Consider the following 20,960-nt stretch of genomic DNA (forward strand, 5'->3'; position numbering starts at 1 on the left):
TTCATCCGAACAAGCCTGTACCTCCACGTACAGCGCAGAAATTCATTCGCTGGTCACTTTTTCTCTCGCAGTACCGCTACGATATCTTGTCTCGGTCCACTGCTCAGCACGGAAACGCTGATGCGTTGTCCCGTTTGCCTGTTGCTGAGGATAAAGCATTCGATTCTTCCGAACTTGCTTGCATGTTCATTGATTCGGAAGCCGATGACGTGGTCGCATCGTTTCCGATTGATTTTCGTCGTGTAGCTACAGCCACAGCTGCTGACCCTGTCCTTGCTCCCGTTTTGCGTTTTGTTGCTACGCAATGGCCCTTGTCAACGTCACGGATCGAGGATCCTTTGGTTCGCCGATTTTTTGCCCACAAGGAGAGACTTTTTGTCCGACGTGGTGTTTTGTTGTTGCGTTCCGATAATGATCAGTCTCGAGTCGTCGTCCCACGTTCGTTACAGTCCTCTGTCTTAAAGCTTCTTCACCAAGGACATTGGGGTATAGTGCGAACGAAACAACTTGCTCGACAGCACTGTACTTGGTTCGGAATCGATGCTGCGATTACGAATATGTGCTCCTCTTGCGTGGCGTGTGCCGAACAACAATCCGCACCGCCGCGGAAATTCTTTGCATGGCCGAAAGCCACTTCCCCTTGGCAACGCTTGCACATCGATTTTGCTGGTCCATTCTGGAATGCTCGATGGTTGGTTGTGGTCGATGCTTTCAGTAATTTTCCTTTTGTTGTCCGGATGTCTTCCACGACGTCTTCTGCCACCATCCAAGCCTTGTCTGCTATCTTTTGCATTGAAGGTCTTCCGCAGACTCTTGTTTCCGACAATGGCCCACAATTCATGTCCGCAGAATTTCAGTCATTCTGCAAGGCCAATGGTCTTCAACATCTGACATCCGCGCCGTTTTCGCCTCAGTCAAACGGTGCCGCGGAACGATTGGTCCGGACTTTCAAGTCGCAGATGTTGAAGTTGAAAGAGTCGCATTCTCGGGAGGACGCTTTGTTGCTCTTTTTGTCCTCATATCGCTCTCCGCCTCGCGATGGTCGCTCGCCGGCTGAATTGCTCCATGGTCGTCCTCATCGAACTCTGATGTCTTTGCTGCATCCGCCACATCAGGTTCCTGTGCAGCGGCAGACTCCTGCTTTTGCTCCTGGCGACGTTGTCTATTATCGCAACTATCGCGGTTCACGGCGTTGGCTCGCAGGGCGCATTCTTCGCTGCCTCGGCCGCGCGATGTCTTTGGTTTTGGGGGCCTCTGGTGAGGTGCGTCGGCATCTCAATCAGCTGCGCCTCTGTCGTCGCCTGGGTTCTGCCGCTCCCCGTCTGCTTTCAGCGACGGAGCCGTCGGGTCAGCGCCCTGGGGACCCATCTACTGGCTCGCCTCATCCCCAGGTGTTACCGACGATGCCTTCCATTTTGCCTCATGGCGTCGCGCCGCCGCAGCCGCCGCCGGCGCCGCCAGCAGCGGACGCTTCGCTGCAGCCGCCTCGCGCCTCCCTGGGTCACGCGCCGCCGCTTGCTTCCCGTGACCAGCCGTCCTCCGCCATGGACCTCTTGCCCGCTCCGGACCAGATGTCGTCTTCGCCCGTCGGGTGCTCCGACCACATGGAGGTCGACCCCGCGGCTCCTCTTATATCATTACGTGCGCAAACACCTCATGTTGACGTGCACCCTGGACTAGGTTTGCAGGCGTTTCCTAGCTCCCCTCGGACCGAATGGCCGGGTGCGGGTGGCACAGCCTCGTCTGTTGTTAGGCTCCCCACCTCATCGCATACGTCAACATGGGGTCCTCCCCACGGCGGGCGGAAGCCTTATCTCACGACCGTTCGCCGATTTGCGGGGGAGGAATGTGGTGTCACCGCTAGACACCACACTTGCTAGGTGGTAACTTAAATCGGCCGCGGTCCTGTAGTACATGTCGGACCCGCGTGTCGCCACTGTGTATTCGCAAACGTAGCGCCACCACAGGGCAGGTCACAAGACACGGACATGACCTCGCCCCAGTTGTACGGACGACATAGCTTGCGACAAGACGTATCACGTCTTCCTCTCATTTGCCGAGAGACAGATTAAATAGCCTTCAGCTAGTCCATCGCTTCTACCTAGCAAGGCGCCATGTGTATCATTGCTAATTGCTTACTACTATGCAAGAGATGTATTTCAACAAGAAGAACATCATTAAAAGTTAAGTAATCTACCCAATACGTTCTTTTCTTTATAGTTTTTCATCCAGTCTCCTGTTTCAGAATTTACGCCCGTCTGCGTTAGTTTCGCGTGCACCTAGCCACTCATTGTGTCGAGACCTTAGGGAATCGACACAACACTTTTCACATCAGCATCCACAGTCACACTCCATGTCATTACACTTGATGAACATCTCACACTGTTTCACTGTAGGATTAGTATCTGTAAGTGATCCATGAAATCTTTTTTGTTTCTATGAATCTAATGGTGTAATTCATACACTGTAGTATGTTACTGCTGTGATATGTTTATTTGTTCTTTAAGACAGATGATTCTTCCTTCAGAATGTACTGCGAAAAAATATTCGTGTGTTTCTTGATCAGAAGCTCATCAAGAAATAACCTTCTACCTACCAATCCACATCCATACACGTACTCTGCAAGTCACCCTATAGTGCATTATGGAGGATATAAGGTATGATGCATGATGGAGGGTATCTTATGCTCGTACCTTCGTTAGCAGCCAACAGTGGGGAACCGAGTCAAATGCTTTCTGGAAATCTGTGAATATGGAATCTGCCTGTTGCCCTTCATCCATGGGTCACATGACATCATGTGAGAAAATGGCAAGCTAAGTTTTGAACAATCTACACTTTCTAGATGCGCATTGATTTGTGAACAGAAGCTCTTCTGTCTCAAAGAAACATATTCAAGAAACATATTCAAAGAACATATTAAAGAATTCTGAAGCAAACCAATGTTAAGGACATCGGTCTGTAATTTTGTAGGCTTGCTCTTTTACCATTCTTATATACAGGAGTCACCTGCACTTTTTTCCAGTCACTTGAGACTTTGCGTTGGGCCAATGTCATAGAGTACTCTATGTAAAACCTAACTGGGATTCCATCCGCACCTGGCAACTTACCCCTTTGTTCACAACTCTTTCAGCTGCTTCCCTTTGGCAGGGATGCCTGTTACTATTTCCTCCATATGTGATTCTGTAAGATGGTCAAATGATGGTATGTCATTGCAATCCTCCTGTGGAATGATTTCTTAAATACCAGATGTAGAACTACGGCTTTCCTTCTGCCATCTTCTACTGCCACACCAGACTTGTCAAAGAGTTACTGAGAGAAACTTCAACCTCGCTTAATGATTTTATGCAGGATCAGCACTTTCTTGAGTTCTCTGCTAGATCTTTCGCTAAGGTATTATGGTGGTCATTGTTGCATGCTTCATGCACCAATCTTTTTACAGACACGTGAATTTCTACTAATTTTTTGATGTCATCATTCGAACTTTTTTTTTTAACTGAGAGTGTAACCATCTCAGCTTGCTCAGCAGTTTTTGAATTTTGTTGTTAAACCACAGTGGATCTTGATTCAAATGGCTCTGAGCACTATGGGACTCAACTGCTGTGGTCATCAGTCTCCTAGAACTTAGGACTACTTAAACCTAACTAACCTAAGGACATCACACACACCCATGCCTAAGGCAGGATTCAAACCTACGACCGTAGCAGCAGCGCGGCTCCGGACTGGAGTGCCTAGAACCGCATGGCCACCACGGCCAGCAAACAGTGGATCTTTACCATCCATAATAAACTTACTCGGCACATTATTCTCCAGGGCATGATTTACAATCCATTTAAACTTTGCACCTCTACATCTGTCATACTGGAACTAAGTGAGGTCCATTTATTTTCTAAATGGGATGTCAACAACTGCTTACCTGCTCTTTCTGGCAAAAACATTCTCCTAGCCTTCTTATAGGCTTATTCATTTTAGTAACCTTTGTAGTTGTGTTGACATCATGGTCACTAATCCTTGTCTCTGTACTGACACCACTAACAAGATCAGACCAGTCTGAAGCTACAAGTTCTAAAATATGCCCATAGCATGTGGGTTGACGAACTAGCTGCTCAAACAGTTTTCAGAAAGTATGTTCAGAAGTACTCCACACGACTGCCTTTTTGTACCACCCGCAATGAATCCATAGATGTCCCACTTTATTCTCAGTAGGTTAAACTCGTTTGCAATGAATACCACATGATCTGGGTATTTCTGCACTGCTGAGTGTAGGATTTCTTTGAATGAGTTTCAAATTGTCATGGGAGAATCGGGTGGCTGGCAAAAGTATCTGATAATTAACTTTAGCTCACTTACACTAGTTACCAATTAGAAATTTTGTCTAAGTCATGTTGTATCTCCTAAAGTCACTCAACAATGACACCTTTCTGAAAACCACAGTATTATCAAGTAACAGCATCAGATTGCTGCTCATCTTGTCTGTCAGATTATTTATGTGTAAAGAGAATTATGTCAGGCCCTAAATTCAAGAGCCAACCGGTATGGCCAAGCAGTTCTAGGTGCTTCAGTCTGGAACTGCGCAACCTCTATGGTCGCAGGTTTGAATCCTGCCTTGGGCACGGATGTGTGTGATGTCCTTAGATTAGTTAAGTTCACGTAGTTCTAAGTTCTAGGGGACTGATGACCTCAGATGTTAAATCCCATAGTGCTCAGAGCCATTTGAACCTAAATTCAAGAAATTTGTTACAAATACTTCAGCAATTTACTGCTAAAATTTTGACAGTCTAAGTGTCTTTACTTTGTAAGCAGTCTGATTTTGCTCTCTGCGTATTGACTGGTGAGCATTCATCCATGATTGTCAAACTATCATGTAGCCTAAAAAGCCCCATGTGCACTCCACACCTACCCAAGTAGCTGCTTACATTGTGTAGTGCACTCCTGACCTATCATGGGCAGTCCTACAATTCCCCATCCCATATCGCAGCTCCAGAAATCTGCTGCCAAAGCCATGACAGAATCAACAATGCCTTTGTTGAGACCTCAGCTTCAGTTCAAAAGACCTGATCAATTCTTGAAACAAAGCTGCAAACTGTGACACCCTATCCATCCTAGTAATAATAGCATGATAATTAACTACAAAAACACATACAAAAAGCTAAATACATAATATAAGGGGCATTCAAAAAGAAACGAGCTGAAGTCTGGAATGTGCAAAACCAGTGACAGGAGGGTAATATTGTGGCGTGTGTAACAAGGGGTGGTTCCAACCAGAGCGTGGAAGTTCACAGCCTGTCAGTAGAGGGCACAGTTGCACATCACGTGACTATACAGAGCTAGCAGTAGCATGCACCAATCATATAGCACTGCATTGCAAACAGTGAAACGGAGGCATCAAAAGAGTAGCAAAGAGGTGGTGTTCGTTTTCTGACAGCGGAAGGAGGAGGAGGAACGGACATTCATCGACAAATGTCACAAGTGTGAGGTGAACGCTGCATGTCCCTTGCAAGGGTCAAGGCACGGCACAAGCGCTTCAGGGAAGGATGGGTGTCATTAGCCGATGATGCACGGTCTGGAGCACCACACTGCATTTACACATGTCTGCCTGTGTGTGTATATGTGCGGATGGATATGTGTGTGTGTGCGCGCGCGAGTGTATACCTGTCCTTTATTCCCCCTAAGGTATGTCTTTCTGCTCCCGGGATTGGAATGACTCCTTACCCTCTCCGCGCGGACCACAGAGGAAGCGCCTGCAGCCGTTGGTGGAGGGGGAAGGCCATAGGCATAAATACTGGACCAGGTCCACTCGAGGAGCAGTCTCAGGTCGCACCTGATGAAGGTTACGAGCTATGTGACCGAAATATCGTGCAAGTACGACGCTGATATCCGGCAGAACACCCGACAACCCAAGATGTCATGTATCTTACTACTTTTCTCAAATGTCACCAACAGTGGCTGATGCCTTATTGAGCTGTGTAGCTGGCTGCTTAATAGAAATGACAACTATGCTACAGACTGCATAATCTACACTTTACAGTTACTAAAATGCGAGATTACACCTCTTAAATATAAAAACACACACTGGATTTAAAAAGTAAACTACAAAAAAACATACAAAGCTAAGTATGTAACTTGCTGCTCTACTGGTGCATCACAGATAGGAGCTGGAAACTAACTAGGTTGAAATGAATGATCACTGGCTGCTCAAAACAAACAAATGACAACTGCACCACAGGCTGCACAACAATCTCCATATTGACTCAGAACTTCTTTAACCATCTTATACAAACAGAATTAAACCTTGAAACCATTTAACAGCTCACCTGACTGTAATGATTCTGCCTCTGATAACCACCATGGTGTTGTTAGAAATACCTCCAAAAATGATTTCCTTACAATCACTACAATTGGTCTCTTACTATATCCTTTGACAAATGGATCTGTGTAATCAATATTCCTCAGTTTATGTTCAGCCAAAATCTGGAAATAAAAAGTTTAGTACATGAGAATGACCTTTTTACATATGAAATTGTCCTTCACTCTTCAATAAAAACCACACACACACACACACACACAACATACTTCAATACTTTCAACATAGAAGTGTACTGTACCTCATATTGCACCCACTTCAACTGAATTTTATTACTGAAAAATGGTGGAGGTGGAGAGAGAGAGAGAGAGAGAGAGAGAGAGAGAGAGAGAGAGAGAGAGAGAGAGAGACAGTTATGATAATAGCTTGGGAAATGTTAAATTGTTAGTTTTCCCCCTTCCTGCCAAAAAATTTATTACTGTTACAGCATTATATTTTATGTAACATTTGCTTGTGCACAAGTTCCAGACGTTCAGAATTTAAAATACTAAGCTGATGATATATCACAGTTGACAGATTAGCAGATTAGCTTACACATGGAGACAATGATAACAGCATATCACAGAGAACAGAGTGAGTTGTCCATTCTGCTTTAAAGTAAACCAGCTTTTCGAAGGGTGTACCAGGAAACTTCGGAATGACAGTGATACCTAGATGCAAATCACGTATTGCTAGTGTAAATAGTGACAAGATGTAGCATTGTGATATGATATGAAGATAGTGTAACAAATGAAGAGTGCAGAGGACTTACAATTATTTGGATAAGTGAACAAAATGGCTGAGAGGCCAGACCACCACTCAACTTTAAATGAAGAAGTAAGTTCATTTTAAAGATCAGTGTTAATCTCTCATCTCAATCATTGTCTACTGTTCATCTCCAACCTCTTGTTGTCGTAATAATTCCCCAAACTGTCTTTGTATTTACGTACCCTCAAGATCAAATGGTTAACAAATATTATTATCAATAAAAGTGAGCAGACCTGCATCGGTGGGGAAATAACCGACACTCATTGCTGGTGAACAATTTCAGAACATTTACCTCTTAAAATCTGAAGAAAACAAAGAAAGCTTCCAGTATGTCTTCAAGCAAAAATTTCAAAATTCAGTGGATAAAAATCTTGCAGAAACAATGGTTTCAACTGCATAAGAGGCTGGTGGCTCAAATTAAAATAAAGGTCAACTAGGAAACTTTTGTGATAAAACTAGAAATTTACTTCAACTGAGAAGGGAATTTATAATTTAATCTGATGTGACGTTATGGAGTATCTGAACTATGTAAAATACTGAGAAAATATATGAAGGCTGATTCAAAGAAAAACAGTGAGGTCATTCTAAAATCCAACTCTCCCTGAGCATACCCTTCCCTTCTCTACTAAAACCCCTCTCCCCAAGGACAGTCTCCAGATGCTGCATGCAGTACACTGAAGCCCTGTCCCATCCCTACCACGAACCCTACACATCCTCATAGGCAGCACCAATATCCTCTCCCACATCTACTCTGCTATCCCTTCCCCTTCGCACCCCACACTTCTTCTGCACCCCCACTCTACACCTCGAAGCAGTTGCAGTCAGGATTAGCACCTGGAGACAACAGTGGCTGCGTGTGTGTGTGTGTGTGTGTGTGTGTGTGTGTGAATGAGAGTTTTCTATGTTGGATGAAGGACTTAGTCCAATAGCTGACTATATCTAGCATTCTTTTTCATTGTGCTTGTCTGCAACTCTACTTGGTGAGTAGCAATCTATCCTTTCCATATTGTTGTTACCCTCAGACATACAATCATATGCATGAGCAACTATAATATTCTGGCCAACTACACTGCACTGTTGCAGAAGCCCTTTTGGAGACTCAACAGTATGTTGAGTGGTCACTTTAACTCCTTCCTTTATTTGTATTCACTCCAGAACTGTTTAATATCAACTATATAAACAATTGTGTTGCCTCCTCTTGACACTGAGGTCAGTGCTTTTCTCTCCAATTCTACGTGAAAATTTCTCCCAGTTATTAAGCTTATCCTCATTATTCATGAATCATTGCTGGGCAGTGCTTTTGAAGTAAAAATAAGCATTAATGTAACACATCCCATGTGTTACATTTGATAATATGGCCCAATCCTCTTAAACTATTAGTCTGATTATAAACGGCCTTCCACAAAAACACTAACAGCTGTCTAAAGTGCAAGTAATCCATGGACATTTTTGTATGCAATAATCTCTTGACTATACAGACTTTCAGAATAACAAACAGCTTGCATATAGTTTACTCAACATGCAGATGACAGTTGTTGCTTGTCAGTTAATTGGAGACACTGCAAGTTTGGTGTTCCGAGGTACCCAGCATCCCCACAAAACTATGTCCCACAGTGAACAGAATCATTTATCAAATACGAAAGCACATTCTTGAATGGAAGTCAACACTTACAAGTGAAAATAATTTTATTACATGCATGACAAAAGAACAGATGGGTTTGAATTGCCTACTGAACAAAGTGCCCTCCTTTTAACACATAAAATCAAAACTTTTAGAATAATAATCATAGCAAGAAGTTTCTGTAATATTTTAGAAGTCAATATTAAATAAGAAATGCTACTAAGAGGGGTGTTGGATCAAATTTGAGATCAATTCTAAATCACCCAGTAACTAAGTGCTACCCCACACCCAATGACAAACAGGCTCTGTTCATATGTCTACATTTTTAGATGTTGCTTTAAAAAAACCACACAAATTTGACAGGTTGACAGATAAGATGGAGTTACTTACCTCTACCATCCTTATCCATGGGAAATCAGCCAAAAACTGTTTGAAATCTAAATCTTCATGGCCTTCCTTGATAATATCCCTGAGGTAATGTTCAAAAAGCCTGAAAACAAACCATATGTTCTTTAATTCAATATAAAAAAATGAGAGGCTTGCTTTTTGACACACAATAAAGTTTCTTAGCACATGATATCTCTGAAAAACTATGCAAATCATCAACATATATATCAATAAACCACAAACATATTTCAATAAGTGGTAACAAAACAGTTACAGTTCAATTTACACTCATATTAAAATGTGGCAATGCTTATAGTTATCATCGAAAACAAATTTAGTAAATCCTTTGAAAGATACTTGGTAGTATGCCATAAGCTTATTGATAATTTTTCACTGTAATTGAGGGTTTCATTGCTTAAGCTGCGAAAACCAACTCACCAGCAGGGTTTCAACCAGCTAGAGCCTACACAGACCAAGTACCCTCTCTGACAACTCATATAAAGGCAATCTACCAAAAAGCATTGATTTCTTTCAGAGATTTGAGTGCAGATCAAGACGCTGTTAGCAGACATGAGCTGTTATACAAAATATTCTGGATAATTCCATGCAGCTGTAGCATCCTCCTCACTGATAATACACTTGCAGAGAGAACTTTTAAAGTGGTTACCAAGGCAAGAATTAGCTCCAACAAAATATTAAACATCAGGCTGTCACATGGCTTAGCTTTCCTTCAGTCTTTATATTTCTGACATGACAAATACAAAATCCAGGAAGGTCAGCTATGGAGAAAACTGGGCTGTAGTTGCACAACTTGGATCATTATATGCCACCAAAAACAACTTGAGTTGTGAGAGATAGCTGCTGAGTGACTATTTTCACTAATGGAGATGGTAGCTAAACACAACTAAGATGGAAATATAGTGCTTCCACTTTAGTAACAGTCCAGCGAGAAGAGAACTTAATGCCAACTTTCAACAGCTATCCTAAATATCTACAAGTTTCTCTCTCTCTAAGAGGAGCACCTGACAGACTGCAGGTAAAATGAGGACAAATGTTAACTTCATCCATAAACTATCCAGCACCTCTTGTGGTGCCAAGGCAAATATGATTCACACATCAGCAGCTGAGCTCGTCTAGTTGGTGGTGGAATACTGCGCCCCTGCACAGATGTGGTGGTGGAATACTGCGCCCCTGCACAGATTAACAGTTTGCACATTGATGTGGTACCTAGTGACACTATGTACACTATCAATGGCACAATAATATGCTGCCCTGTCATGTGGCTGTCCTCCTTGAGCCACATATCACTGCCAGAGATATGGCATAAAAATGCCCTCCTTAGAGAGTACCACAAAAATAATCAGAACACTCAGTTACCGACACACAATGACGTAGTTGACCTAGATCACAGGAGTCAGATATCAAGAATATCAGCAACAGTTACTGCTACAGAAGTGATAAAGTCAAAATTTGACTATCACAATGAATGAAAACAGCACTGGCTACTAAAATGTCAAATTTTCATGATCACAAAAGAGCTTCATGGTTTAAACCGATCACGCAAAATATGGAAAACATTATACCAAATACGTACTGGTCTATAGTAGAAGCGCCAACACCCTCCATAAAATGGGGAAGAGAGCATCTCCAAAATGTGACTGCAGAAACAAAAACCAAACAACCCCACAAACAGTGGAAGACTGTCAAATCGGGCCTACAAGGGATTCTTCACCAATTTCCTTGCATCAACAGGAGGCGACTGAATATATCTGGTGCTTGGACGTTAATTTGTAACCGAGTTCGTACATAATGTGTACATCAGCATATGAACTGTGTTATGTTTATTGTTGTCTGAATGCATATGTATCACAATGCACACCGTATTATAAATAAATAAATAAAATGAACCCCCAGAAAAGCATGTAGTTTTCAATGTATATCTCATGACACAAGCAAAGCACAATGCTAATGTGTTATAACCACTACCCACATTGTGAAGAAAAGGAAAAAAATGAAGGCGGGAAACAAGAAGAATGTGGTGGTGGTGGTGGTGGTGGTGGTGGTGGTGGTGGTGGTGGAGGAGGAGGAGGAGGAGGAGGAAGAATAAAAAGAGCCAACACTGACATGAAAATGGTATCACAAGAAATAAAAATTTTCAAATACTCTGAAATATACTATGTTATATAAAAATGAGCAGGTTACAGTGGAAAAAATGTTACTTTATTAATATTTTTCAGAGCACCACTGTTAAAGGTACAAAATACACTGTCTGAGCAAAAAAGTGAAGTATCCAGGAGGGCAGGAGGAAACAAAATGAAACATCATGGGTTGAAAAGGTTATTACAGTCATATTTCAGTCACAACAAAACTGAGTCCAATTTGCAAAGAACTTGGCTGTATGAGACCATTTATCATTATGACACTGCACCGTATCTAGTCTGGTTAAATGCACTGAATTGTTTGGGAAGTGTGTCAAAGTCCTGAGGCAACCTGGCCCACAACTATTGTAACTAGTACCCTGCCTGGATATTGGCACTGGAAGGGAGCTGATGTCCAATTTGTTTCTCACATCTTCTATTGAAAAAAGATCTGGGAACCTCACTGGCCACCGGAGTACCTCAACATCATGCAGAGAGTTCAGAGAGGCATGTGCAATGTGTGACACGGGACTGTCCTACTAAAAAATGGCACCGCAATACTGTTAGATGAGAGGTTACACATGAGGATGCAAGACGTCTGTAACATACCATTGTGCCCCCCTCTCCCCCCCCCCCCCCTTTGAGTCATCAGTCTTCTGACTAGTCTGATGCAGCCCGCCACAAATTCCTCTCCTGTGCCAATCTATTCATCTCAGAGTAGCACTTGCAACATACATCCTCAATTATTTGCTAGATGTATTCCAACTTCTGTCTTCTTCTACAGTTTTTACCCTCTACAACTCCCACTAGTACCACAGAAGTTATTCCCTTATGTCTTAACAGATGTCCTATCACCCTGTCTCTTCTCCTTGTCGGCTTTTTCCACATATTCCTTTCCTCTCCACTCCTGTGCAGGACCTCCTCATTCTTTACCTTAAAAGTCCACCCAATTTTCAATATTCTTCTGTAGCAGCTCATCTCAAATGCTTCGATTCTCTTCTGTTCCAGTTTTTCCACAGTCCATGTTTCACTACCATACAATGCTGTGCTCCAAATGTACATCCTCAGAAATTTCTTCTTCGAATTAAGGCCTATGTTTGGTACTTCTAGACGTTTCTTGGCCAGGAACAGCCTTTTTGCCAGTGCTAGTCTGCTTTCGATCTCCTCCTTTATCTGTTCATCAGGGGTTATTTTACTGCTTAGGTAGCAGAACTCTTTAACTTCATGACCATAAATCCTGATGTTAAGTTTCTTGCTCTTTTCATTTTTGCTACTTCTAATTACTTTCGCCTTTCTTCAAGTAACTCTAAATCCATATTCTGTACTCACTATACTCTACATTCCATTTAGCAGATCATGTAATTCTTCTTCACTTTCACTTTCACTTTGCCTTAGAGTTCCTACAGACACTAGCTGCTGTGACCAAAGGCCATACTCAAAAAGTCCCTGTACCTAGGCGACACGACTAACACCACAGTGCCTGTCCAAAACATTGGAAGAAACGGATCTCTTCCTAAGTTGCTGCCACAGTCGCTGACGGTCATCTGTGGTACTGCAGAATCATGATTCAATGCTGAATGCAATGTGACACCATTCATTGGCAGTCCATGCTTCATGGTACCACTCCACACAGGATGGTTATTCCCAGTCCGGCTAGCACTAGTCTCCAACCAATGATGCAGGATAACACAGGATGTTGCTGGGAGTCCATTACATGTTCTCAGATAGCAGGCATAGGTGGGAAAGGGTTACATTGTGCTTGTTGTACGATATCAGTGGTCCTCCCTTGCGGTGTTCAGATGTGCTCTCACATTACCATGCATTCCAACATCAGACCACTGTCAGATTCGAATGCACCACAAATCTGGATACTGCACAATTTGACCAGCTGGCTGAATGGAGACCCACAATGAGGCCCTTTCCAAACTCTGTCGGTTGCTCATAATGCTGTCTCGCCTGACTATGCAGCTTCATCGTGTCTTCACAGTGATCACACATCTCATGCTGTTCAAGCCCTTTTGTACCCTACCAGGTATGGCAACAACACTTAACATAAACACCACCAATGCAGTGTGGTGACCATTCTGCACATCACAGAGAACTGTGATCATTTACATAGTGCTCATAGAGTGTATGTGCAAGAAGTTACATTGACATCTGACCGTATCTTCTGGGTGCTTCACTTTTTTGTCAGGCGGTGCAGGTTTTAAAAGACAAGTACGTACTGATGTTAAATACGCAAGGCAGGGAGAAAGTAATCCTAGGTACAATAGTTCCTAGAATGAAGGAAGGAGATTAGTGATTATTCACACAGCGAGCAAGCTTGTATTGGACAAGGGCAAGAATAAAATTACCATGTTCTTTGTTTAAAGAAATCTTCTCAACATTCACACATCACCTCACTCAGTGGAATGCAATCTAGAAAGCTATTTAAAAATTTCATGTTCCAAGGCACTGAAATGTAAGGTCAGGCTGGCAACGAGAACTAAATAGAAGTATCGGATGTTCTCATATTCTTAATATAGTTCACTAGCACACATAATAGATACTATCTGCACTGATGAAAATAATGCAAAAAATATATTGCTTGCAGCAAAAATATAACAGTACCTTATAAACGTAGAACAACAATATATTTGAAATGCAAAGTACATTACAATACACACACACACACACACACACACACACACACACACACACACACACACACAGGGTGAGTCAGAAGGAAAGGTACATGCTTTGAGACACGACAGTATTAGTGATTCTGAACAAAAAACTTCACATTGACAAATGCCCTATTGCAAATGGTTTCCGAGATAGAACACGTGTAATATCACTTTTGTACATTTTTCTTTAATAACTCGAAATCCGCACAGTCGAATGACAACATGACTCTAGAGCAAATTAAATTTGCAACCAAACAAAAGGTCCTATTTATTTTTTGTCTAGGACTAACAGTATGTGTGAAGAGTTCGCAAGAATATTGGAACCTCACGCAACAAGCATGCGCTGTAGCTTAAGTACTTTTTGTAGGCCTCCAGGCAGTTTTTCGACTTGATAGACCACAGGCATCCTGCATCAAAAAGTTTGTCTCAACTTCCTCTACACTACTGTGGTACGTTGTTAATAATGACAATGAATAATACAGAAAATAAGTGTTCTATCTAGGAAACCATTTGGAATAGGGCACATGTCCACAGGAATATGAAAAATATGCACACTGTAGTGACAGAAAAATGTTCAAGATTAGATGCACAGAATGTGTAGCTAATGAGAAAAGAAATATGATGCACAACAAAGAATGGACCAGTTCATAGGACACATTCTGAGACATCAAGAAATTATCAATTTAGTATTAGAGGGAAGGGTGGGGGTCAAAAATTGTAGAGGTATACCAAGATAGGAATACAGTAAGCAGTTTTAAATGGATGTAGCTTGCAGCATTTATTCATAGATGAAGAGGCTTGTACAGGATCAAGGAATGTGGAGAGTTGCGTTAAACAAGTATTTGGACTGAAGACCACACCAACAACAAATATAAACATATAAAATTACAGTTAATCTTTCCAAATGAAAATGCCATCTTTTAGAATCACAAATCTCAGGGAGTAGTGTCATCACTAAAAACTGTTTTTCACTGTTGAAGCGTTCAGCTGCTGTTTATATTGTACAGTCTCCCAAATGGTACTTTACGATTTCAATGTCATATAACTCAACTTGTAATTAACTTAGAGAAAAAAGTAATGTTTGTCAGATTCACCAACTCAAAGCTTTTTTTATGTAAGATAATTGTGCTAATCCACTGTGTTACCACTTGTCTCGTACCAGCATCACTACCATGGCTGTCACAACATTTTGTGAGGCACCGATGCGAGCCATTGCTATTTGTTCAGCCCCTTGCCTAACCACGTTTAAGTCAGATAAACAGCTTGTCTTAACTACTGATCCTCCTAGTCTGTTCTAGGAGCTGTGCTGGCCTATTTCAATCCTAGCAATTTGGAACAGCCAACAGCATGAAGTGTTATGGTTGATGGCTGGTTGTGTGGATATGCTCCATGTACAATGTATCACCCTGATGCATGTATGTCAACTTTACTTGGTAATTTCAGGTCACCATTCTTAAAGTTAGCTACTTTTGTGGTCCTGCTATGTAGCACCAAGGAGCTGTGCTATTGGACTTCTACACACTGTTGCAATGTGTGGGCACTGGAACAGAGCTCCAATCTGTCAATGCTACTAAATGATGCAAATAGTATTACGTCAACTGTTCTGTGTTTTACGCTCAATGTTTTTCTTATACAGCCTCAGTTACAATAATGGGTGAAGCAATCTATCTTTAGCCTTAACTCTTGACAGATTGCAACACTTATGTGTATTGCTTTGACAATAGCCATTGAATCAATGACAGCTCTTGTAATGATCTTTCAGTTGTTTATGATTGTTTGCATTCTTTCACTCATCTTTTTGTTTCTGGATTTTTGAGGCACAGCCCAGCCACGACGTCCAAAGAACAAGCAAGCCTCCACAGCATGTGGAGACACACAATTGCTGCTGCAACTTGCCAATGTCCAGAACTGGCACTTTATACACCCCATCTGTACGTATGTTAATAATATCTCACACACTGAGATGTCCCGACATTTACAAACTGCCTAAACTATGTTTTCAGTTACCACAAACATCTTTCATTGGCCTGAGAGGATAAAGTTGGAACTTGTTATTCCGAAGAATCCCATATTACACAACGCTTTTGCCTTCAAGATGCTCAACACGCCGCAGACGGTTTATTTCCAAATTGAGGAGGAGGCCCTCACTATTAATTAAGTGATTAAGAACTATCATGTGTTTTTATATAGTGTGAAATTTCACACAGGCACAAACCACAAGCCACTGTCTCCCTCTTTAGCCTAGCAGTGCACCTGTCAGACAAGACTGTGCAGACTGCAATGGTACGCCCTGTTTCTCAGCTATTACCATTAAGAGATTCATTTGCACCTAATAGTTCAGCACTCCAACATGGATCCTATCTCGTGTCTTCCTATGGGTCCTCACCCCAGCTTCAACCTAGAGGAAACCCTTTGCTTTTATCTTGACGAGGAAACTCAGCAAGCAGTGGACAGCTTTCCTATTATGAGGGCACGTTTCACTCGTGCTATCAGCACAGATACTGTTCTCTACCAGGTGCGGCAACATATCCAGCGGGGATGGCGAGAATGACCTCCAGCCCAGCCATTGGACCCTGTCCGTAATTAATTTTTGTCGTGCTACAGACTGACTCTCGTCTATAGTTATGATATGGATTTCGTGGGCCTCTTCTTGGATGCATTTTGGTGGCTCACCATTGATGCATACTCCCAGTTCCAGTACATTATCAACTGCCACTCGCCAACAACAGAGTCTACTGTGCACACCCTCACCCAGAACCTCTCCACTAAAGGCCTCTTCCACCACACCCAGATTATGTACAACGGGCCCGCAATTCAAGTCTCATACATTTTAAGACTTTTGTGCACAGCACTACATCTACCATGACAGGAACCCCTGCTTCACCTGCAGTCCAACAGGGAGGCAGAATGCCTCATTCGGATCTTTAAAATGCAGATGAAGAAGTACGAGGATGCCCCAGCAGAAGAGTTGCTCACGTGTTTTCTTAATTCATACAGGTCCATTCGTATTGGCGAGAAGAGCCTGGTGAGGTTTCTGCATGAGTGCCAGCCATGCACAGTGGAGCATCTCCTGCTGCTGATCCCTCACATGCCTCGTGCACCTCACTCACTGTGTCACTGTGCTATGTGCCAGAGACCTCCACCTGGTATGCTGTGAATGTTGGAATCTGGTGGTCTTCCAAGGACAGTGGGTTCAGCATGTCTTCATGTTGCAAATGGATGACAAGCTCCTGGCTCACCATCACAACTAATTACATCCTTGGTGGACCACCACCACTGCCTCCGCGCTTACCTCCTGAGCCACTCCACCTACAGAAGCATGGTTTTCCATTATATCTAACACCTCTCAGGGAACCTCCTCCGCCTTTGGTTCAGCCTCCTGTGCTGTGCTCCCTCTTGTCCAGAGCCCCCTCATCTGTTATATTTTACACCCTGGCAGATCGTGCAGTGCCTGTAGCAGAGGAGATCCTTTAGCAGGCAGAGCCGCCAGGTGGACTGCAGGAGCTGTCACTTCACATTCCTCCCACACAGAGCCAGACATCCAAATTACTCCCACTCTGGCACTGGTACTCCCAGTGGCTGGTGTCACAAAACGGGACGTCTGCCCACACCAGAGTCATCATTGCCTGGGTTGGTTGCTTCCACTCCTACTCTCTGGTTGCTGTAAATAGAAAGCTTCTGTCAGTGTCAGCTGCAGTCTCTAAGCCCAGAAGGCTGTTGACGTCACCTCACCTTCCACTGTACTGCAGAACAGCCCACTGTATGGGTAAGAGATGATGGGGTTGCAGCAATTCACAACTCCACCTCCTCCCCCTCCCAATGGCGAACTGTGGTCACAGTTCGTGTTATCACTCGTCTAGTAACAGTGTCATCACTTTTGCTACCACAACATTTTGTGAGGTGCTGATGAAGCCATTGTTATTCAACTTACCTGTGACAGTGCCAAGTGGCATGCAACTGGCCATCAGGTGACACAGCACCGGCCACCAGATGGCACCACAATCAAACAAATCAGAAGACAGCACCGCATTGGGGCCTGGGCATGCTGCTGATGGTCAGTGCCACCTCGACACATTGACAACCAAACTAAGTTTATATAACCCTGGAAAGGAAAGCCCTTTGCTCCCACTTCGCTACTGTACTTCCTCATTATAACCTGGACTCTGCTCTTGATATGAATTGGGATTTGTATCTTACATTCGTTTGGACTTAGATTTATATGGAGTATTGTAAATGTGTTCACATTAAAATGTTTAGGACTTTGTGTGTGTCCTTACATGTGTGTAGAATTACTAAAGTAAGTAATAAATGTTTTACTTTTCCAGATGACAAAAAAAGTTTTTTCTGTTTTGTTCCAGGGTGGTAAGAGTGTGGTGTCATCAGAAGAGTGACATCAGGTGGTAAAGTTGGTACCTCACAATGGAACCACATACCAAAGCAGTCAATGGCACACACAGCCACGATTGAAAGACATCAAAGAAAACAGGTACTCAAGAAGTTCCACAGACTGCTGCTGCGTCAGAGAGCAGTGTCACATAGAGCAGTTTACTAAAGTTCAGCAAGATAGTGTCATTAGAACAGTGTACTAAAGTTCAGAGTTAAATGTAACAAGTGATATTTGACTGTCATGTTGGCTGAGAACATTTCTGTGTAGAACAATTATTCAGTACAAGAGTTAAAAACAGTTGCGACAATAGCAGTATTATCATTCGATGTAATGTCTCTAACACTGAGTGTGTTCTAAGATTGTATTATGTACTTAACATACCACAATTGAACGCAGATACCTTCTAAGATAAGTATTTGTAATGTATTTTACTAAAACTGATCTAAAGATATTTAAATATTTTGGAAGCTTCTCGACCTCCTCCAAAAGTAAAAACCATAGAACTGTCCTCTAGGCTTGTTACGACATATAAAAATGGCGACAAGGAGTTTTTTACTCTAATCCCACCTTCACCTGCCTCTGTTGACATGCTTGGTATTCTGCTAGTCACAATAGCAATAATTTTTCTGTGTTTTATGTCTAATCTAAAGTGCTTAACCATGTATGAGCTCTCACACAAACTATCATTAACAGAAGTTGTTCAATTTCACGTTCAGCAGATCGAACAATTGCTGTTCAGTGTTCCAAAATGACAAAGTTACTGTTGCAACAAGCAGCATCCTGTGGCGCTGCACCCAAATTTCGTGCATTTAACGGCAAGGAAGAGGATCGGTTGGAACATCTTTCTCAGCTGGAAGCGCATTTCTAGCCTACAGCATTAAAGGTACAGTGTGCATTGCATTCTTTCTGTCCACCGTCGGAGCCAACGTCTGTTGTTTACGTCTCAAACTGTATCCTGACCCACGTCTAGAAGATGTCGAATAGGAGGAAATTGTCAGAAAACTGGAGAATTACAAGGCATAGATTCATGTCGCTGTGGCAAGATTTAAGTTTTTTCATCTTAGGAAGCAACCTGAACAGTCACTGAGATAGTTGATTGCTCAACTTAAAGGGCTATGCTACGCGATGCAATCGTGAAAAATGTGTCAGATGCACTCATATTTGCTGCTATCCTAAAATTGCCACATCTGAATTTGTAAACAGTTCTTTCGATTGTAAAGTCTCAAAGTACTGTGGATACAACTGAAATTAATTTTGAGGCTCCGTCTATTTCTTTTGTTTGTGGTGCACCAGGCACTCAGTCTACAGTTAGTGTTAAAGTGAATAAAAATAGGGCTCAGATTAAAAGTAAACATAACATCTTTGTCATATTGCACACAAGTTGTAATTAAGAATAAGGTGCAGATGTCTTGTCCACTGTGTTTTTGTTTAAAGTGTGGCAAGGGCTGTCATATCCAGACCATCTATTTTACGACTCCACAACCACAGAGTAGCTATCAGCAAGTTAATGTTGAAACGGTCAAGCCAGTGCAGCAGGCACAAACGAAGTCTCACTTTTTTTGTTTTGTGGACACCTTCTTCTGTCATCCACAGACAGAAGAATAAACTTTTTGTCCACTTAAAAGCGGCTCACAACGAAGTTAAATTTCAAATGGACGCAAGTGTGTCTATTACCTTAATCAATACACACATCTATCACATGTTCAATAGCCCACATGTGCAAAAGCCTCCTTCTATTTTATCTGCTTGTAATGGGCACAAAATACCAGTACCAGGTGTGTGCAGTTTTCCAGCAACTTTTTGTCACATCACAAAGTGAGTTTTGTTCCATGTGCTATCATCTAGAAATAGTGCAAACATTTCTGGTGTAGACTGGTTTGATTTGCTTAACCTGTGCAAACAAGACTGTGTTGCAAATCAGTGTTTCAGTGCTGCCCTTCCCCCCACAATACACATGTTTCTCAGTTATGAAATAAATACAGTGAACACTCTGACTCGCGATTATGAATGGCTAAAAATTTTGGGGTGAACATTACAGTTAAAGATAATGTCCAACCATGATTTTATAATGCTAGGCCTGACCTCCATGCTTTATGTGAGCAGGTTGCAAAGGAACTCCAACAATAGAAAGGCAATGGGGTGATACAAACCATTTCTGTAAGACAGTGGACATCACCCCTGGTGATAATTAAAAAACACAGTAAGCCAATGAACTGCCGTGGGTTCTTTTTTCCTCCCATGACCGGAGGAATTAATGAACAGGGTGGGACATGTCAGACTCTTCTCGAAGATTGAGTTATGTGAGGCATATTTACAGTTATCTCTGGATGAGCAACTAAGCAATTTTTTGTGATCAATACTCACCTGGGATTGTTCCAGTTTCAGAAACTACCATGTAGATGTGCTTCATCCCCTGCTATTTTTCCACGAAGACATGCCCTCAAGAAGTTCCATATGTCACTGCATGGAAGTCTACTTACATCAGAGTGCAGTGCTACTCACACACTCCGACAGCAATCTCATCGTACTTTCGATCCGGCAGTGAGCTAGTGTCATTGGTCAGAACAGTATAGCAAAGTTCAGACTTAAATGTTACGAGCAACATTTGACTGTCATGTTAGGCTGGGAACACTTCTGTGTAGAACACTTATTC

The 20,960-nt window shown here is 42.5% G+C and overlaps 1 protein-coding gene across 3 annotated transcripts in view; it reads right to left on the minus strand.

Annotated features, from left to right (window-relative positions):
* LOC126254070 (germinal-center associated nuclear protein) overlaps positions 1-20,960 on the minus strand; it is a 301,140-nt gene that overhangs the window by 66,080 nt on the left and 214,100 nt on the right. For all 3 annotated transcript variants that reach the window (XM_049955281.1, XM_049955282.1, XM_049955280.1), the window contains 2 exons: positions 9,120-9,219; positions 6,312-6,468 (listed from right to left, as the gene is read on the minus strand). In XM_049955281.1, coding sequence (XP_049811238.1) covers positions 6,312-6,468; positions 9,120-9,219 — 257 coding nt within the window. The remainder of the gene's footprint in view (positions 1-6,311; positions 6,469-9,119; positions 9,220-20,960) is intronic.

The sequence above is a fragment of the Schistocerca nitens genome, chromosome 1 (assembly GCF_023898315.1).
Source record: "Schistocerca nitens isolate TAMUIC-IGC-003100 chromosome 1, iqSchNite1.1, whole genome shotgun sequence".
In the NCBI taxonomy this organism is placed as follows: domain Eukaryota; kingdom Metazoa; phylum Arthropoda; class Insecta; order Orthoptera; family Acrididae; genus Schistocerca; species Schistocerca nitens.